At 46.2% G+C, this 13,452-nt stretch overlaps 1 protein-coding gene across 4 annotated transcripts in view; it reads left to right on the top strand.

The window, feature by feature from the left end:
• LOC111255606 (protein Wnt-8a-like) overlaps positions 1-13,452 on the top strand; it is a 39,069-nt gene that overhangs the window by 5,275 nt on the left and 20,342 nt on the right. For all 4 annotated transcript variants that reach the window (XM_022817732.2, XM_022817734.2, XM_022817736.2 and 1 more), the window contains exon 2: positions 5,585-5,618. In XM_022817732.2, coding sequence (XP_022673467.1) covers positions 5,585-5,618 — 34 coding nt within the window. The remainder of the gene's footprint in view (positions 1-5,584; positions 5,619-13,452) is intronic.

Consider the following 13,452-nt stretch of genomic DNA (forward strand, 5'->3'; position numbering starts at 1 on the left):
GAGGACATCGATGCAGCTGCATTCACAACAAATTATGTAACAGTTACATCTTAAGATGTCTAGCGTGACTTCACGCGGTGAGGGATTAAAATCGAGAGCTCGAAAACTTCAACAGAGTATTTTGTTTACTTCCAAAGGTTGTAGAGCGGCTGTCCGCTTATGGATGGTGACAGCGTGTGACACGATGGGGTTAGTAGATTCCGAATGAAATTCGGAGTTAGTTAATGTGTTGCCGAGTCATAGGTACGAGGGAAGTTGGAGCGAACTTGTTTTTGTAATCTGGCACGATGCATACACGATTCGAAGGGCCTGAATGGCAAGTTCCATTAATTTCGTTAGCTGTCGATTCCATAACTTGTGGCAGCAACGCATAGCTGTCAATCTGGAATATTTCAATAGCGTCTGCTTATAGTTAGGGAAAAAATTGTTTACAAGAGGATCCTAATAACTTAAATTCCCATTTATCTATCTCGAATTCTGTTACTCAACAGGCGAGACGCCACAGTCCCAGCATCCAAACGGTTCAAAAATAGAGCAGTACTTCATTGCGTACTTTTGTGTGCCAGATTAAAACCTTTTATGATCACACCATAAGTAGATTATTGCATCGTACTATTTTAACAGTTAGGTACTTTTGAAGTTCGTAAGATTTTTATATGGCCGAGTGTCATGTCGTATATCGCCTATTCGACACTAGTTTAATGCAGCCTTTGCTGAACTACCTGGTCGACTGCCATGTGTCTACAACGATTATGGTCGCCGCTATTCGAATGTTTAAGTGTTGCTTCAAGAATAGAATCGTTTTCGCATGTTCGTCCTTTTAGCTTCTCTGTGACAGCAGGCCATAGTTCAGGATTATCTGCCTTCCACAAAGGATTCCTACTCCACGCTGCTTGGCGTTGTCACGTCGAGGGGCAGCAGCATGAGCAGCGAAATAAAAAGATGGGTGGGTTCATATACTATGTGCTTGGGTTTGTCTGTTTTTGAATTGTTGTTTTGTATCGGCCGTCTGTCAACTAGTAGCGTTTTTAAGGGCTTTCAAGACGGCACAAAATGCCGGAGAACTGTTGTTTGTTATCATTTGACTGTTATTGCTGAAGTGCTTGACTCCAGCCCTCTGAATTCATCCTGAATGCTTGGGTATTTATGTATCGTTGATAGATATATTAACACATCTGTTCTATATAGTGACTGAACAACTATAGTATTGTGAACTTTTCAATGTTGAGGTTTGGAAATGTCCTTCTTTATTCATGCTCTACCCATCCATTAACTTGCAATTTGGCAAATTGGAATACAAATCCATTTGTCTTTTAGACAGCAAAACGGTCTTTGCTAGCTAATGTTACCGCATTCTACAAATGATTATACAGTAATTTCTAAGGAAAATATTGAATTGTCACCTCCGACTTCTCTGCGGTCGAATTTGGATATGCTTTTATTAAAATCTGGTCCATAGGCCGCTCATAGCTGAACGAAAAGCGCTCCAGGGTAATTACAGGACAAAACTCGACGGCCCCTTGATAAGTGTACCGTCAACAATATATTTGAATTTCGTGCAGAACCACTGTCTCAAGTAGTTCGACGAAAATGGGCGAGCAACATTTATCAATGCCATAAACAAAACGTGGACACGCACTGGATGAGAATCCGTAATGTCACACGTAAGAAGAACGTACGTACGTACGTACATACATACATACAAGACTGTCGCGTGCAGATCACTATTGTCATTGCGTATCTCGTGTCTTTTAGGTTTTGGTAGGCTACTCGGTCCTTGAAAAATGGTCTGCCACATGGTAAGATAGCGGCTCACATATAATAGACGGACTTCCATGGATCCAAATATTATGCATCGGTCGTGCACTAAGGCCGCTTACCAGCCACATCCGGTGGTTTTAACCTATAGTGACACTCTATATATTCGCGGCATGCGCGAATTCAGGGGGCATCTGTGTAAACGTCTGGAAGTGAGTCTGTTCCCTTTTGGCGCAACTAAAACCAACGCGAAATAGGGAAGGTGAAGTTTTTGCAGAGATCAGCAACAATTTGTAGAGACACCAGTTATGTTAATTGGGTGTATTGTAACATTATGCTACTGAATAAGCTACGAGGAGGGTGCAGGACTCAGAATGGTCAGGTCCCGAGCTAGATTTCCTAGGTAAAATTTTGCGCTTTTTTCACCCCTTCATAATCTAATATATATAATATATATAAAATATATATAATACTAGTTGATTTTTTTCATTTTCACTTCCAGGGTGTCACCAATGTGTAAAATCAATAAACGATGCGATTCGTCTTTTAATCAAATGTCCATAGAGTAAAATATTTTGTGTATGTAAGCAGTGATATTCTGTACGCCCGCTCATGCTGTCGCCGTGGTTATTGTTGGCTGGCCTGAGAGTAGTAGCATTTGGGTTTTTAGAATCCTTTTGTTTTCTGGTTACCACCGTCGCCCTCGACATCGACGTCTCTATTGCTGCTCTCAATGTTTCTGTTACCGCTGTGATTCAGAGTGATGCAGTTGGCAAGCGACGACCTCTGGTTGGCGACGCGTTCTTTCTCTGGCCATTTCGATCCGTCCGCTGCTGGGGACTTTATGCTGTAAGCACAATAATAATAATGAGTGTGTCGTATGTCGAAAGGTGCTACGACGAGCGAGGTATTGTGATCGTGACCGTTCGGTCGAGAGTCCGACCCCAATCGATATCAGCCGTGTCGATGGCAGTGGCGTCCTCCACCGCTCAGTTAGAACTACTCTGACTACTTTCGATACTTTTCGGCTTTTCCGCACTTCTCTCATTTCCTCTCCCTTCTGTCTGTACACGTTTGTGACTCCTGCTGACAATCTCCTTTTTTTCGTTCTTTCTGGTCTGCAGTACAACAACAACGACAACAACAACAACAAACAGTAGCTTAATACTGAGATCACACAGTAACAGCGGAAAGCCAGGCACGGATGGATGGTGGCTTAGTAAAGAGTTTTCCGTTGTACCATTACTTCTCTATTGCTGATTCTGTCAGTGTCTATGCCGTCTTTTGTCTATAGCTGTCGCTGTCATTTAGCTATGCTGTAGAGTCTTTATTGATGCAGCATATATATATATCTATACGTGTATGTAACGATAATCGTGGCTGCAGTGATTGCGGCGGCGTTGTCATGATCTAACCGTCTATGCACAGGACAAGTCCCAGCTACGCTGGTCTGTTCCATCGTTTCGTCGGAGGATTCGTCGTGCTCTCTGCGCTCGTCGGCCCGCGTCGCTCTGTAGTCGCGGCCACCTCGGTGGTCTTACTTACACACAGTGCGGCTGCCATTGGTGCTATCGCCTTTACTGATGGTCTGCCTCTATGCTATTTGATGCTGACGGCAGTGGTACGATGGCCCGCCCTCCTTGGTCAGCGGGATCTTCACATGGATGCCCCTCTACGAACGGCTCCGTCAGCCGATCAGGCAGCAGCGGCCGCAGGTGTAGCAGGCGTGAGCAAGCAATTCTAGGGGCAATGGCCGATCGTAGCTGCTCTAGCCCCATTATCATGCGTGCATAGTGGTGTGAGTGCAAACGCGCGTTCGTACCGCTTGTATATTGCATATAATTACATATATATCGCATATTGCGCATACATTATATAATACGCGCGTGCTGTGCCGAATGAGGCATTTGGGACCCAATCAGTGTGATTATCAGCATCGTGGTCGTTCATTGGTACCTTCTATACAGCACGTAGAAAAACGGAAAGCCTTTGATCCTATGATGGCAGCGCCTTCTGCTTGCTACATGGACCTTTGCGGCAGGTCGGCCAACCAATTGACGCCTTCGCTTCGTCACTACTGCCTAATGCTGCTGCTACTGCTCGTTTCTCCGTCATTGTTCTGTCACCGTGATCAGGGGAACAGCGGCGACGGCCGCTGTTGCCATTATTGATCTGGCATAAGCTAGCTCACCTGAGCTACACATCTAGCCACCCATTTGACTGAAACCTATCGCTACGGCTGCTGTTGTCCCCCGGGAACAGCCGAGCCGGGCGGCTCTACGAAATCTACGTCTGCTGCAGAACTTCGTCTAATTCGCCGTTTTCGTTGATCTCCGTCAATTTTTTCTTGGCGGAAAGTAGCCACGGAATCAGCAGCCACCCTGGTGGCTCTAAGTGGTTCTGCTGTTATTTCTACTGCAGCTTCAGCCGGTCGTCTCCTCCTAGTGACTTCACGGACGATCTTTAGTTGAACGATAACACCGGCGAAGACTATGATGACCAAGATGATGTCTTCATCGACGCCTTCCACTGCGTTCTCTCCTTCCATTTCGTTTTCTTCACCTACAAGCTCCTTGCTGGCTAGGCGATGGTTAGGTGGGATGGGGAAGGTAGAAGATATTCATAGTTCCTCATCGGTAGAGGGCCATGCTAGCAGAGATGCGATGACGAAAGCGCCGCCGCCCCTGCTGACTACTCGAACGGGCTATTACCTAAATTGCTTCTTTTGTACGATCACGAGCCCACCTTGGATGAAGAAAGGTAACACTTGAACTTAGCTCGACGGGAGATGATGTCTCTGTTCCCAAAGGCTTCGTGCCGTCGTCCAGCGGCATCGCGGCAATCGGTGACTACTGACGCCGACACTTATGCACCGCTCTATCTGTGGCCACGGCGCGAATGTAACGACCCGCAGAAGCCCCTTCTATTACTGCTGCTGCCGCAGTGACTATAATTCGTCAGTTCGATCATATGACCCGACGAAAGGCGAGCGCCCGTTCAAACGTCGAATGACCACCATAACCGTAATGAAATGGGCTCGCACGCGTCTTTTGAGATTGCACGCTTTGTCAACGATACATGACGTGTATATGATGACACTCTGTCAAGACCGATGGTATTGTATCAACAATAATTACGAAAATAAACGAATGTATAATAGCCAGGCCCTCTTTTCTGTGCCTTCGATCATTGCTTGAAAAAGCACTCATCCAGGTGTACATGTGTTAATACAAATAACATGTACAACAAATTATGTTTATGTGATTCGTGCTCGTAAACGGACAGAGCACCCCTGTCGAAATCATGTTTTCCTAGATCTCACTTACGCCTAGGGCAAACGCATTCATTATAACTATATTGATTAGTAAATATAGGGAAATTTGCAAACCATTTCAAAGAGAACCAAAGATTACCCTAAGTAAATCTCAGCTTAATGCTTACACTTACTATTAGCAAACAGTGTCCAGTTTAACAAATCGGTGCGCCCTTTAAGGCCCTTAAATCAGGACAATATCGTTATACCACATATACTGCATAGCATTTCTGTTCAGTAAATAGGGTGGTGCGGGTAAAGATTCGCACCCTTACCGCCTCCTTAACGGTTCAGGTAGTTCGTAGAATTCCCTTCACGACTGACCACTTCGACTCGTATTCTTAATGCTTTTCCTTGAATTAATTTTATAATCTTCAAGTTAACATAATTCCCATCGACTAGGGCTTTACCAAGTTAGAACTTAGGTGTCGAAAAAAAAACATTATTCAAGGGTGGGTGATGAACTGAACATTAGATCTAAATTGATTGTTTGTTGTTTTGCTCTTATTGCAGGTCATTCTCAAATCAACTTCTCGCTATTACAAAGGTGAGCTGCTTGAGCCAGATTTGGGTTTCCATGCTGTGAAGCCTGGTTTACCTAGCTCATAATTATGTTTCACTTACGTAGGGATTCAGAAGTGGGTGCGAGATCGCGGTACAGTCCTAGTTAAAGATCATATATCCATAAGATATGCATACAGACATCAAAACGATATGTTTCGGGAGCGTACGCTGCGGAGCACTCGAACGTCTGCTGGTGCTCTGAGAACTCCATGTCGGCCTACCTTTATTCTAATCTGAGTGTTGATACAGTTTGTCTGTTCGAAATGATTCAACAGCCAACTAGAAACGAGGTACGATACGATGGATAATTGTATCTCATTCGAATATATTGTACTGATTGTAGGAGATAGATACATTTGACGCTTTCACCAATGGCCTGACCGATAGACGGGGTCAGTTGCTCGAGCGACAGCCATTCTGCATTCGTAGTTGGTTCACGTCGCGTGCTTCTTGATTTGCTTCATTCGGTGATGTGGGTTGTCATTGTGTCGAATAGGCCCCGTTTGGGCGTTGATCGGCTATAGAACACCATCACGCTTCCGAGAAGGAACAAGTTGATTGCCGGCGTAATCCACTTAATCTTCTGCAGTTCTGTACTGCTGCTTCACATGCCTTCATGCGCACAAATAGATTGTGCGGTAGCGGAGTTCGATTCTGGTGTTTTTGCTGCTGATGCTACGACTTCAGACGATGGAAAATACTTGCTGTTACTCGTCGAAATCATCAAATCGATAAAGGAACGATATGACTCAGCGAGTACCGAACTGCTCGTTGCGAGCTAGTCACAGAACGGTAGTGATCTATCGGGCCACGATCGCATCGAGCACCCCGCACTACTTCAGTGATGGTTAGTTGTTGATCTATTGTATGTATTAGTCGATAGAATACAATGTACTGGCAATGCACGCAGCGGTAACATCATCTTTCAATATTTCATCTTCTGTTTGGGGTAAATCTAATCATACTTCAAAAATATGGCCACAAATAGCCGCTAATCGCCCGAATTGTACTCGTCATCGTTGGACAGTGACGCAGTTAGTGCAGCTACCCCGGTTACTACTGTGACTGCCGACGCCGCGTGCACAGGCGCTGATGATACGATACCTGTGAGTACAATATGTTTACATACAAGCTGACTATGTATTATCTACTTCCTCGTAATTCGATTGTGTCTGCCAAACGCCTCTACGTGTTGAGGTCGTCCGCTCATCTCGAGCTCGTTCTAAGGTTTGCACGTAATTGGGCCTATGTAGATAAATGCAGGCGTACGTATGCAGAACCCTATGCTTTGACAGTTATCGTTCGCTGGGAAGATCTTGAAAAAAGCTAGATTTTGCTCAGAGTTGCACTTCCGGTGTGTGTATATAACTAGTTACTAGCTGTCACCAAGTGCCGAACGGTGCCCCGCGCAGTTACTTCTCTCGGCAGTCGAATTTCGAGTGTCGGTACTTTTTTTCATACAAAACTTGTCGTTTCGAAGGAATTCTAGCTCGGACAACAAATTCGTTTCTAGTAAAAACGACCTAACTTACAAAATCTCTGATCCGATCCAGTCAACTTCTGTATTATAACCAACTTCATGAGAGCGCACTCATCGAGTGAATTCTTAAGCTTTCACTCCTGGTCGCGCCAATCGTATCACCAAATGTCGTTTCTTTTTTGTGCTTGCCATCATCCGAATTCGCCATTCCCATTCTAGCCTTCGGAGCAGGCAGGATATCTTTAGCGAGCTCAGTGAGTCAGGCTGTTTTCTTTGAATGCGTCGTTGCGCTCTTCGATTAGCCAGTGCTAGACTTTCGTGCATATTGGTGAACTGTTTCGCCATCGTCAACTCTATCGCATCGGTTAGCCGTGGGATTTTTGTCCTGGTAAGTTTCTCAATTTGCCGTAGTTCGTCTCTAACGGGCAGCCCCGTGTATATCTACTTCTGCAATTGGTTTCGTTAGTCCGTAGTGCTTCTGACCTAAACGAGCGCGAAAATTTTTCGTGTCCATTATGCCTGAAGCCTATGCTAAGATCATTTACTCTATAGCGCATTTCATATAAACAAATACACGCACATTAAGAAATCTGTACAATTGTTACAAAAGTCTTCGCCTGACTGATGGACGATGATTATTATTATTCTCCCTTATTATTCCCCCCCTCCCCTTATATTTCTCCCCTCTTATTATTATTATGATTATTATTAGACTCTCGATGTGCCTACAACGGCTACCAAGATCATGCTAAACGCTATACTACCCCCACTATTTCAACCACTATAGTTGCTATTATTGCGGCTAATTCGAAACTTGCGCCTGCCACTTCAGTGCGTCCGGGCAGGCGTCACACACCCTTTCTCTCGCTCCCACACTTACCGAATGCTTATTCCCGTCGACACGTTAAAAGCAGCGGCCTGGACAGTCCTTCGGCGTTTGCCTTCGGACCACCCAGCCTTGGAGAGGACAACGAACACGACCCCCGCCGCCGCTGACTATGACTGCGCGATCTTTTATTGAATCATCACCATCGACCAAGAGCCACCCCACGAACATCAAAATCACAGCTCCGACGACCTTCGAAGCTTTGAAGTTCATCGGCGCCCGCGCCACACGCCAATCAGCTAACCTAGCAATCGAACGAGCAACCGGTAGAGTCGCCGACTCGAACCCTGTTGTGGGGTTCTGACTATCATTTTCTGCAGCCAGCTTACTTCCCTCCTGAACAAAAGAACACCGACTGATTCTCTGGCTCAGGCAACGGTGAGAGAAAAACCTCGTTCATTCTTTCGCTCCGTTTCTCTTGTGCGAGAACGTCCCGCACAAGTTTTTTTCTGCGCGGCCCATTTTTGCGTCGTTCCCATGAAAAAGTACCCATCGAGAGCGATGAATCGTCGGACCGTGAGCGGGTGCTCACGTTCTCGCGTTGGGTGGCGTTATCAGCGACGTTCTACTGTGCTTCTGTCCATGACACTATTACTTCTATTAGGCACGGCAATTGCTAGTAGTACCTCTGTTTGCCATAGGCGACAACAGTTCGAACGCCGCAGACACTGTCGCTGCCGTATCCAAGCGACCTACATAGATCTATGCACATCGATATATATATATATATATGCATACGATGTGTACATACATCTGTAGAAGTTGGTTACATGCGAGGACTCCGTTCACTGGTCTCGTAGCGGTAGTTCGCTCTGAACAACGACGACGACGACGACGACGACGCTCTTGTTTGCCTCTGCTGCTGTTGTTTTAGTTCTTCCTATCGCCACTGCTGTTATCGGAACGGCAAGAGACGGGAACTGGGAGCTGGCCGAGTATAACAGTTCCTTTATAGCTATGGCCGCACACAGAATACACAGTTATAGCTGCGTCGGGATCTGGCTATGTCGGATTTCCCCGCGGGGGATCTGTCAGCGAGAGGATTTGGATCAAGGCGGGATACCATTACCTAACGCTGTGTGCCGCCGTTTTTTTCTTGCTCGCTTGGATTAACATCTTGATCTCCACCAACGTCAAACAAATCTAGCGCACTGATCGAGGTGGACCCCTCATTTGTGGACAAAGTACCAATTCTGACGTCATTTTTTCTCCGTATGATTTATCCAGCCTGTTAGTTGTAATAACTTTTGTATATATATATATATATATATATATATATATAATTTGTGTGTGTGTGCGGCGGTACCTCACAGTCTATCGTTTTCGAAAGAAGGGTGAATCAAAATTGAATACTGATCCCCAGATGTAAATTGTCGACATTATCCTACACTAATAAGTTCCTTTGGCAATGTCTAACTAGTCGGTTTCATCTGTACAGCACGTGTACAGTCGTAGCAGAAAAGCAATGATACTTAGAGGTTCGGAAACTTTTTTGTTCATTTTTAACCTATACTCTAATGACTTATACTTTAAATATTCGCTTTGTTACTTGTACTATGAAAACGTGCAGTGGAATCGTCAGACGTCGCCGTTGTTATTAGAAAATGATAGAAGGCGTGATATAAACGATCTCATCATTTTAGACCCAGATTCGGATAGAAAATCTGAACCCAAAATGTTGTGAGGACGAAGATCTTATTTAATGAACGCTGTATGTGTAGCGGGATATCGCGCCAGGACACTCGCGATTTTGGTGACCCAAGTCATTCTTCTGCTTGTTGGAGTTGCAGCAGTAGCAGCAACAACAACGGCGTTAGACGTGTGAGTAGGAGATAGCAATGATAGAGGCCAACGAAGAAAAAGGACAATGCCGGCCCTGAACGAGCTCTAATGAGCCCACCTTCCTTTCTCGTGGGCTGACAAAGCGTCCATTGGATTCGATGGCGGCCTAAGCAGGCTTCCTAGGCAGGAGAATCATTACTGCCTTATGAGTATGCCACGAATATGGCCGTACACATCAGCCGTCAGCACCGACCGGTTCGAAACAAGATATTGTCGATCTATAGCTATATTGCTAGTGTATTGCCATAGACTTCATTTCCCCTGACCCCCTGTCTCGCCCCATCTTCCCTTACGGCTTGCGCTGTAATCGGCTAGCGACTAGCGATCGACAAGACCAATCCGACAGCTTCAATTGAAGACTTGTGTTCGCAGCATGTTCAACGTCCATGTCCTGTAGGTCGGCTTTGTTACTTGATGGCTTGGGCGGCAGCAGGACCTCAGAACCTTCGAGCGACTCTCGACTCGGGTCGCACAGACAGAGTACATAGGAGGCAAATGTCATCGAGAGACTTTCGACCGTTTGGGAGAGGCCACTACCGTCGTCGAAATCTCACTCTTCGATTGTTCACTGCGGGAATCCGATTTTTCTCGTCGTCTCTGTGCGCACAGAGGTGAGCAACTCTGCACTCGCCTATGCTTGCTATATACTGAATGATATATTTGGTAGAAAAAAATGCACTGACCGTTTCTGGCAAAATTAGCCATAATGTTTGTAATTTCGCATTTGAAAAGTACACCAGCAGTGTTTCACGCGATTTGCGTGTATCAGGGTGTTAAACTATATTCGGTGTTTGCTTACTGAACGAAAATATCAATTAGTAATCAATCAACTCTTTCTTTCGATCGACGAGTTTCATAACCAGAGACTCTTTGTCGTTCACTCAGTGCAAAATCTTTTCCACTTGAAAGCCTGTTGTCCCTTTCTACCCCCATTAGGCCTCTCCCCCTGCGGTCGATGGATTTTATTAGAACTGCAGAGTAAACATGACTTCATGATGAGCATTCATGATCGCTTGGACAAGCTCTTCAGCTTGATCGAATCAAGGGATGAGCCACTCAAGAAACTGTTGCTTCTTCTACTGCTGCAGTAGCTGTTGGGTGGCACCTGAATTGTGATCGACAGAAATGAGCACAGCTCTCACCATAGGCACATGTCTACGGTGAGAGCCTTTAAGCTCTAACTGCTTTTGCCTAGTGGAGGTTTGATACTTCGTTGGGCTGCGCGTGAGTACGCCCACATGCGGCTGAACCTGCTCTCTATGTGACTGCTGCTCACATTCTGCCCTTGTTGCCAGACGACTTTCGGGAACTGCGTTTCACCGTTGTCGTCGCCCTACTGCGCTACGAGTGCGACTGGACGGCCGGTTGGACGGAAGCATTAGATGAGACCTCATGAGGAGCGGGGGCGTTAGTTAGACCGCCATAGTAGCGAGGTTGTGAGCTTCACTTGAGTATTCAGTATTCCTGTCTCGTCAGTCGCATGCATCGTACGCCACCGTGCGCGTAGTGGATGCCATCATCAGCGACAGCATTAGCCGAAGTTCTCAACATGTGCGATAGGTCCACAGCTGCGTTTACTCTCGCCTAGCCTGCTGCGGTATTTCTCTCGGAGACAGAGAACGGGAGACCAAATGAAGATAACTCTCCAGAAAAGAAAGATTTCTACTCTCTTGAGGTGCTGCTTCTGTCGCTGCTGCACGAGAAATAGCATAGTTCTTCTGGTTTTTCGGTAGCGGCAAACGAACGACTACCACCTCGACCCGATATGATTATCGTAACAGCCCCGTCTCTTCACGCACCCATCAACGCCCCGGGCTCCTACCGTCGCTTACCACGCCCCTCTGAAGCTTCCCAACAAACAATGTTGTTTCTGCTAGCCATTTGTTGTAAAGAATTATCTCAGCGTTCAGCATGCTGACAAATGCGTACGCACACAGGCACAAAAGTATCAACGAGGTTTATACCCATGTGAATCACAGATGCGTCAGCTCGCGGCTACCGCCAATTGAACACCAGGAACGAATAGGTTGTTGCGTTGGGTTCTGTGCTACACCATATCGGCACGGCGGCACGGGTTCATGAAACGAGAACATATATTAAATGCCGTTTCATAACAGCTATTATTTTATTATTATTATGACGACATCTCGAGTACCTTTAATGGCGTCGTTGGCTATCGCTTCTAAAGCTCTCCAATTTTGACGATTTCGCTCGTCCGTGACACTCGTATCGGCGTGTTAGCTGCGTAAATCAGCCGCGCAAAAACGCTAGTTCTTACAATGTGAAGCATCGTTTTGGTATACAATGCTATTTTTAAACATATGTGTGCCGTCGTTGTTCATTAATGTTAGCCCCAGATGAGCTGTCACTATGGGGCCGCTTGTGGTGGGTAATTGTGGTTACTTGGGCAACCTGATACTCCGGACAATATAGAATATCACCATCATAAATAGTATTGATGCACCGATGACGGAGTTTGAGGTCTCGCCGTTGGGAAATAGCAGCGTTATTATGTTTTAGATAGAACAGCTTATTCACTATCGCGTTGCTAAAGTACGGTTTTTAGATAGTCTTCCGACTCGACTTACGATGTCCAAACGAAGCTATGCGCAGAGATTTCGCAGGCGTCAATTGCGTCGACCGACCGAAGTCCGTACCACTGTTACCAGAAAACGTCACCATGCGTATATTAATGAAGTAGATGTTTTGTTTTGCCGCTGCCGCCGCCGCCACCGCCGCCGCCGCCGTCGCCGTCGCCGCTGTAATTCATAAGCATGTCTAGCAATATAGATGTCAGCCTACGTTTACCTATGTGCATGCATCGATAGGTCATCCAACTAAACTCTGATTCTCTAGCGATTAAAACGTTACGGTCAGCCGACTCTCCTAGCAACAGCATCAGCGTCACTTCGCTCCTCTTTTCTCTGATAGCGATAAAAGAACTGGCTAACCGGCTTTTCTATTGAGCGACTTGAGGAGTGAATATTTGTTGTTTGAATATTTTGAAGTAATAAAGCAATCAGTAATCAACATCTTTATTGGTACTCAGCTACGAAGCTCGACTTCGAGAGGTACCGCAACCGATGTGTGCGTGGATATGTGTGTCGGGGGTGGTGACTGTCTGGTGTTCAGATCGGCACAGGCTCAATGGACCTGGAGTCTGAGGCCTACAGCTCTGAGAGCATACACCACATCACCACCAGAGGAACTCATACGAGTAGAACCCGCGATTCGGGCATGCGTCGGAAGCGAGCTCTGCAGGCAAGATGTGGCGTGCCCATCTCCATCATAAACTTGGGAAACTTCGTTCCCCTCGTGTCGCCTTGTCGATCTCCGCTCGACGTTTGTTCTGGGACGATGGCTCTTGGCCTGACCCGACTGGACTCAATGAGAGATGATGTACAGATGCAAACGAGAAGGTGAGCGCGGTTGAGGGTAGAACTAGCAGCGGATCAGGCGACGTTTCAATGCTAGCCGACGCGGCACAAAGTCACACAAAGCCGGACGAACATCGTGAAGTTTGGGTCACAAAAATATAGCGGAGGAGATTGCGGGCTAGTGATGAGGTTGGCTCAAGTGCAATTTCCCTGAAGGCATCAAAGGGGCAGC

Source organism: Varroa destructor, unplaced genomic scaffold (genome assembly GCF_002443255.2).
Source record: "Varroa destructor unplaced genomic scaffold, Vdes_3.0 BEIS01000001.1, whole genome shotgun sequence".
Taxonomy (NCBI): Eukaryota; Metazoa; Arthropoda; class Arachnida; order Mesostigmata; family Varroidae; genus Varroa; species Varroa destructor.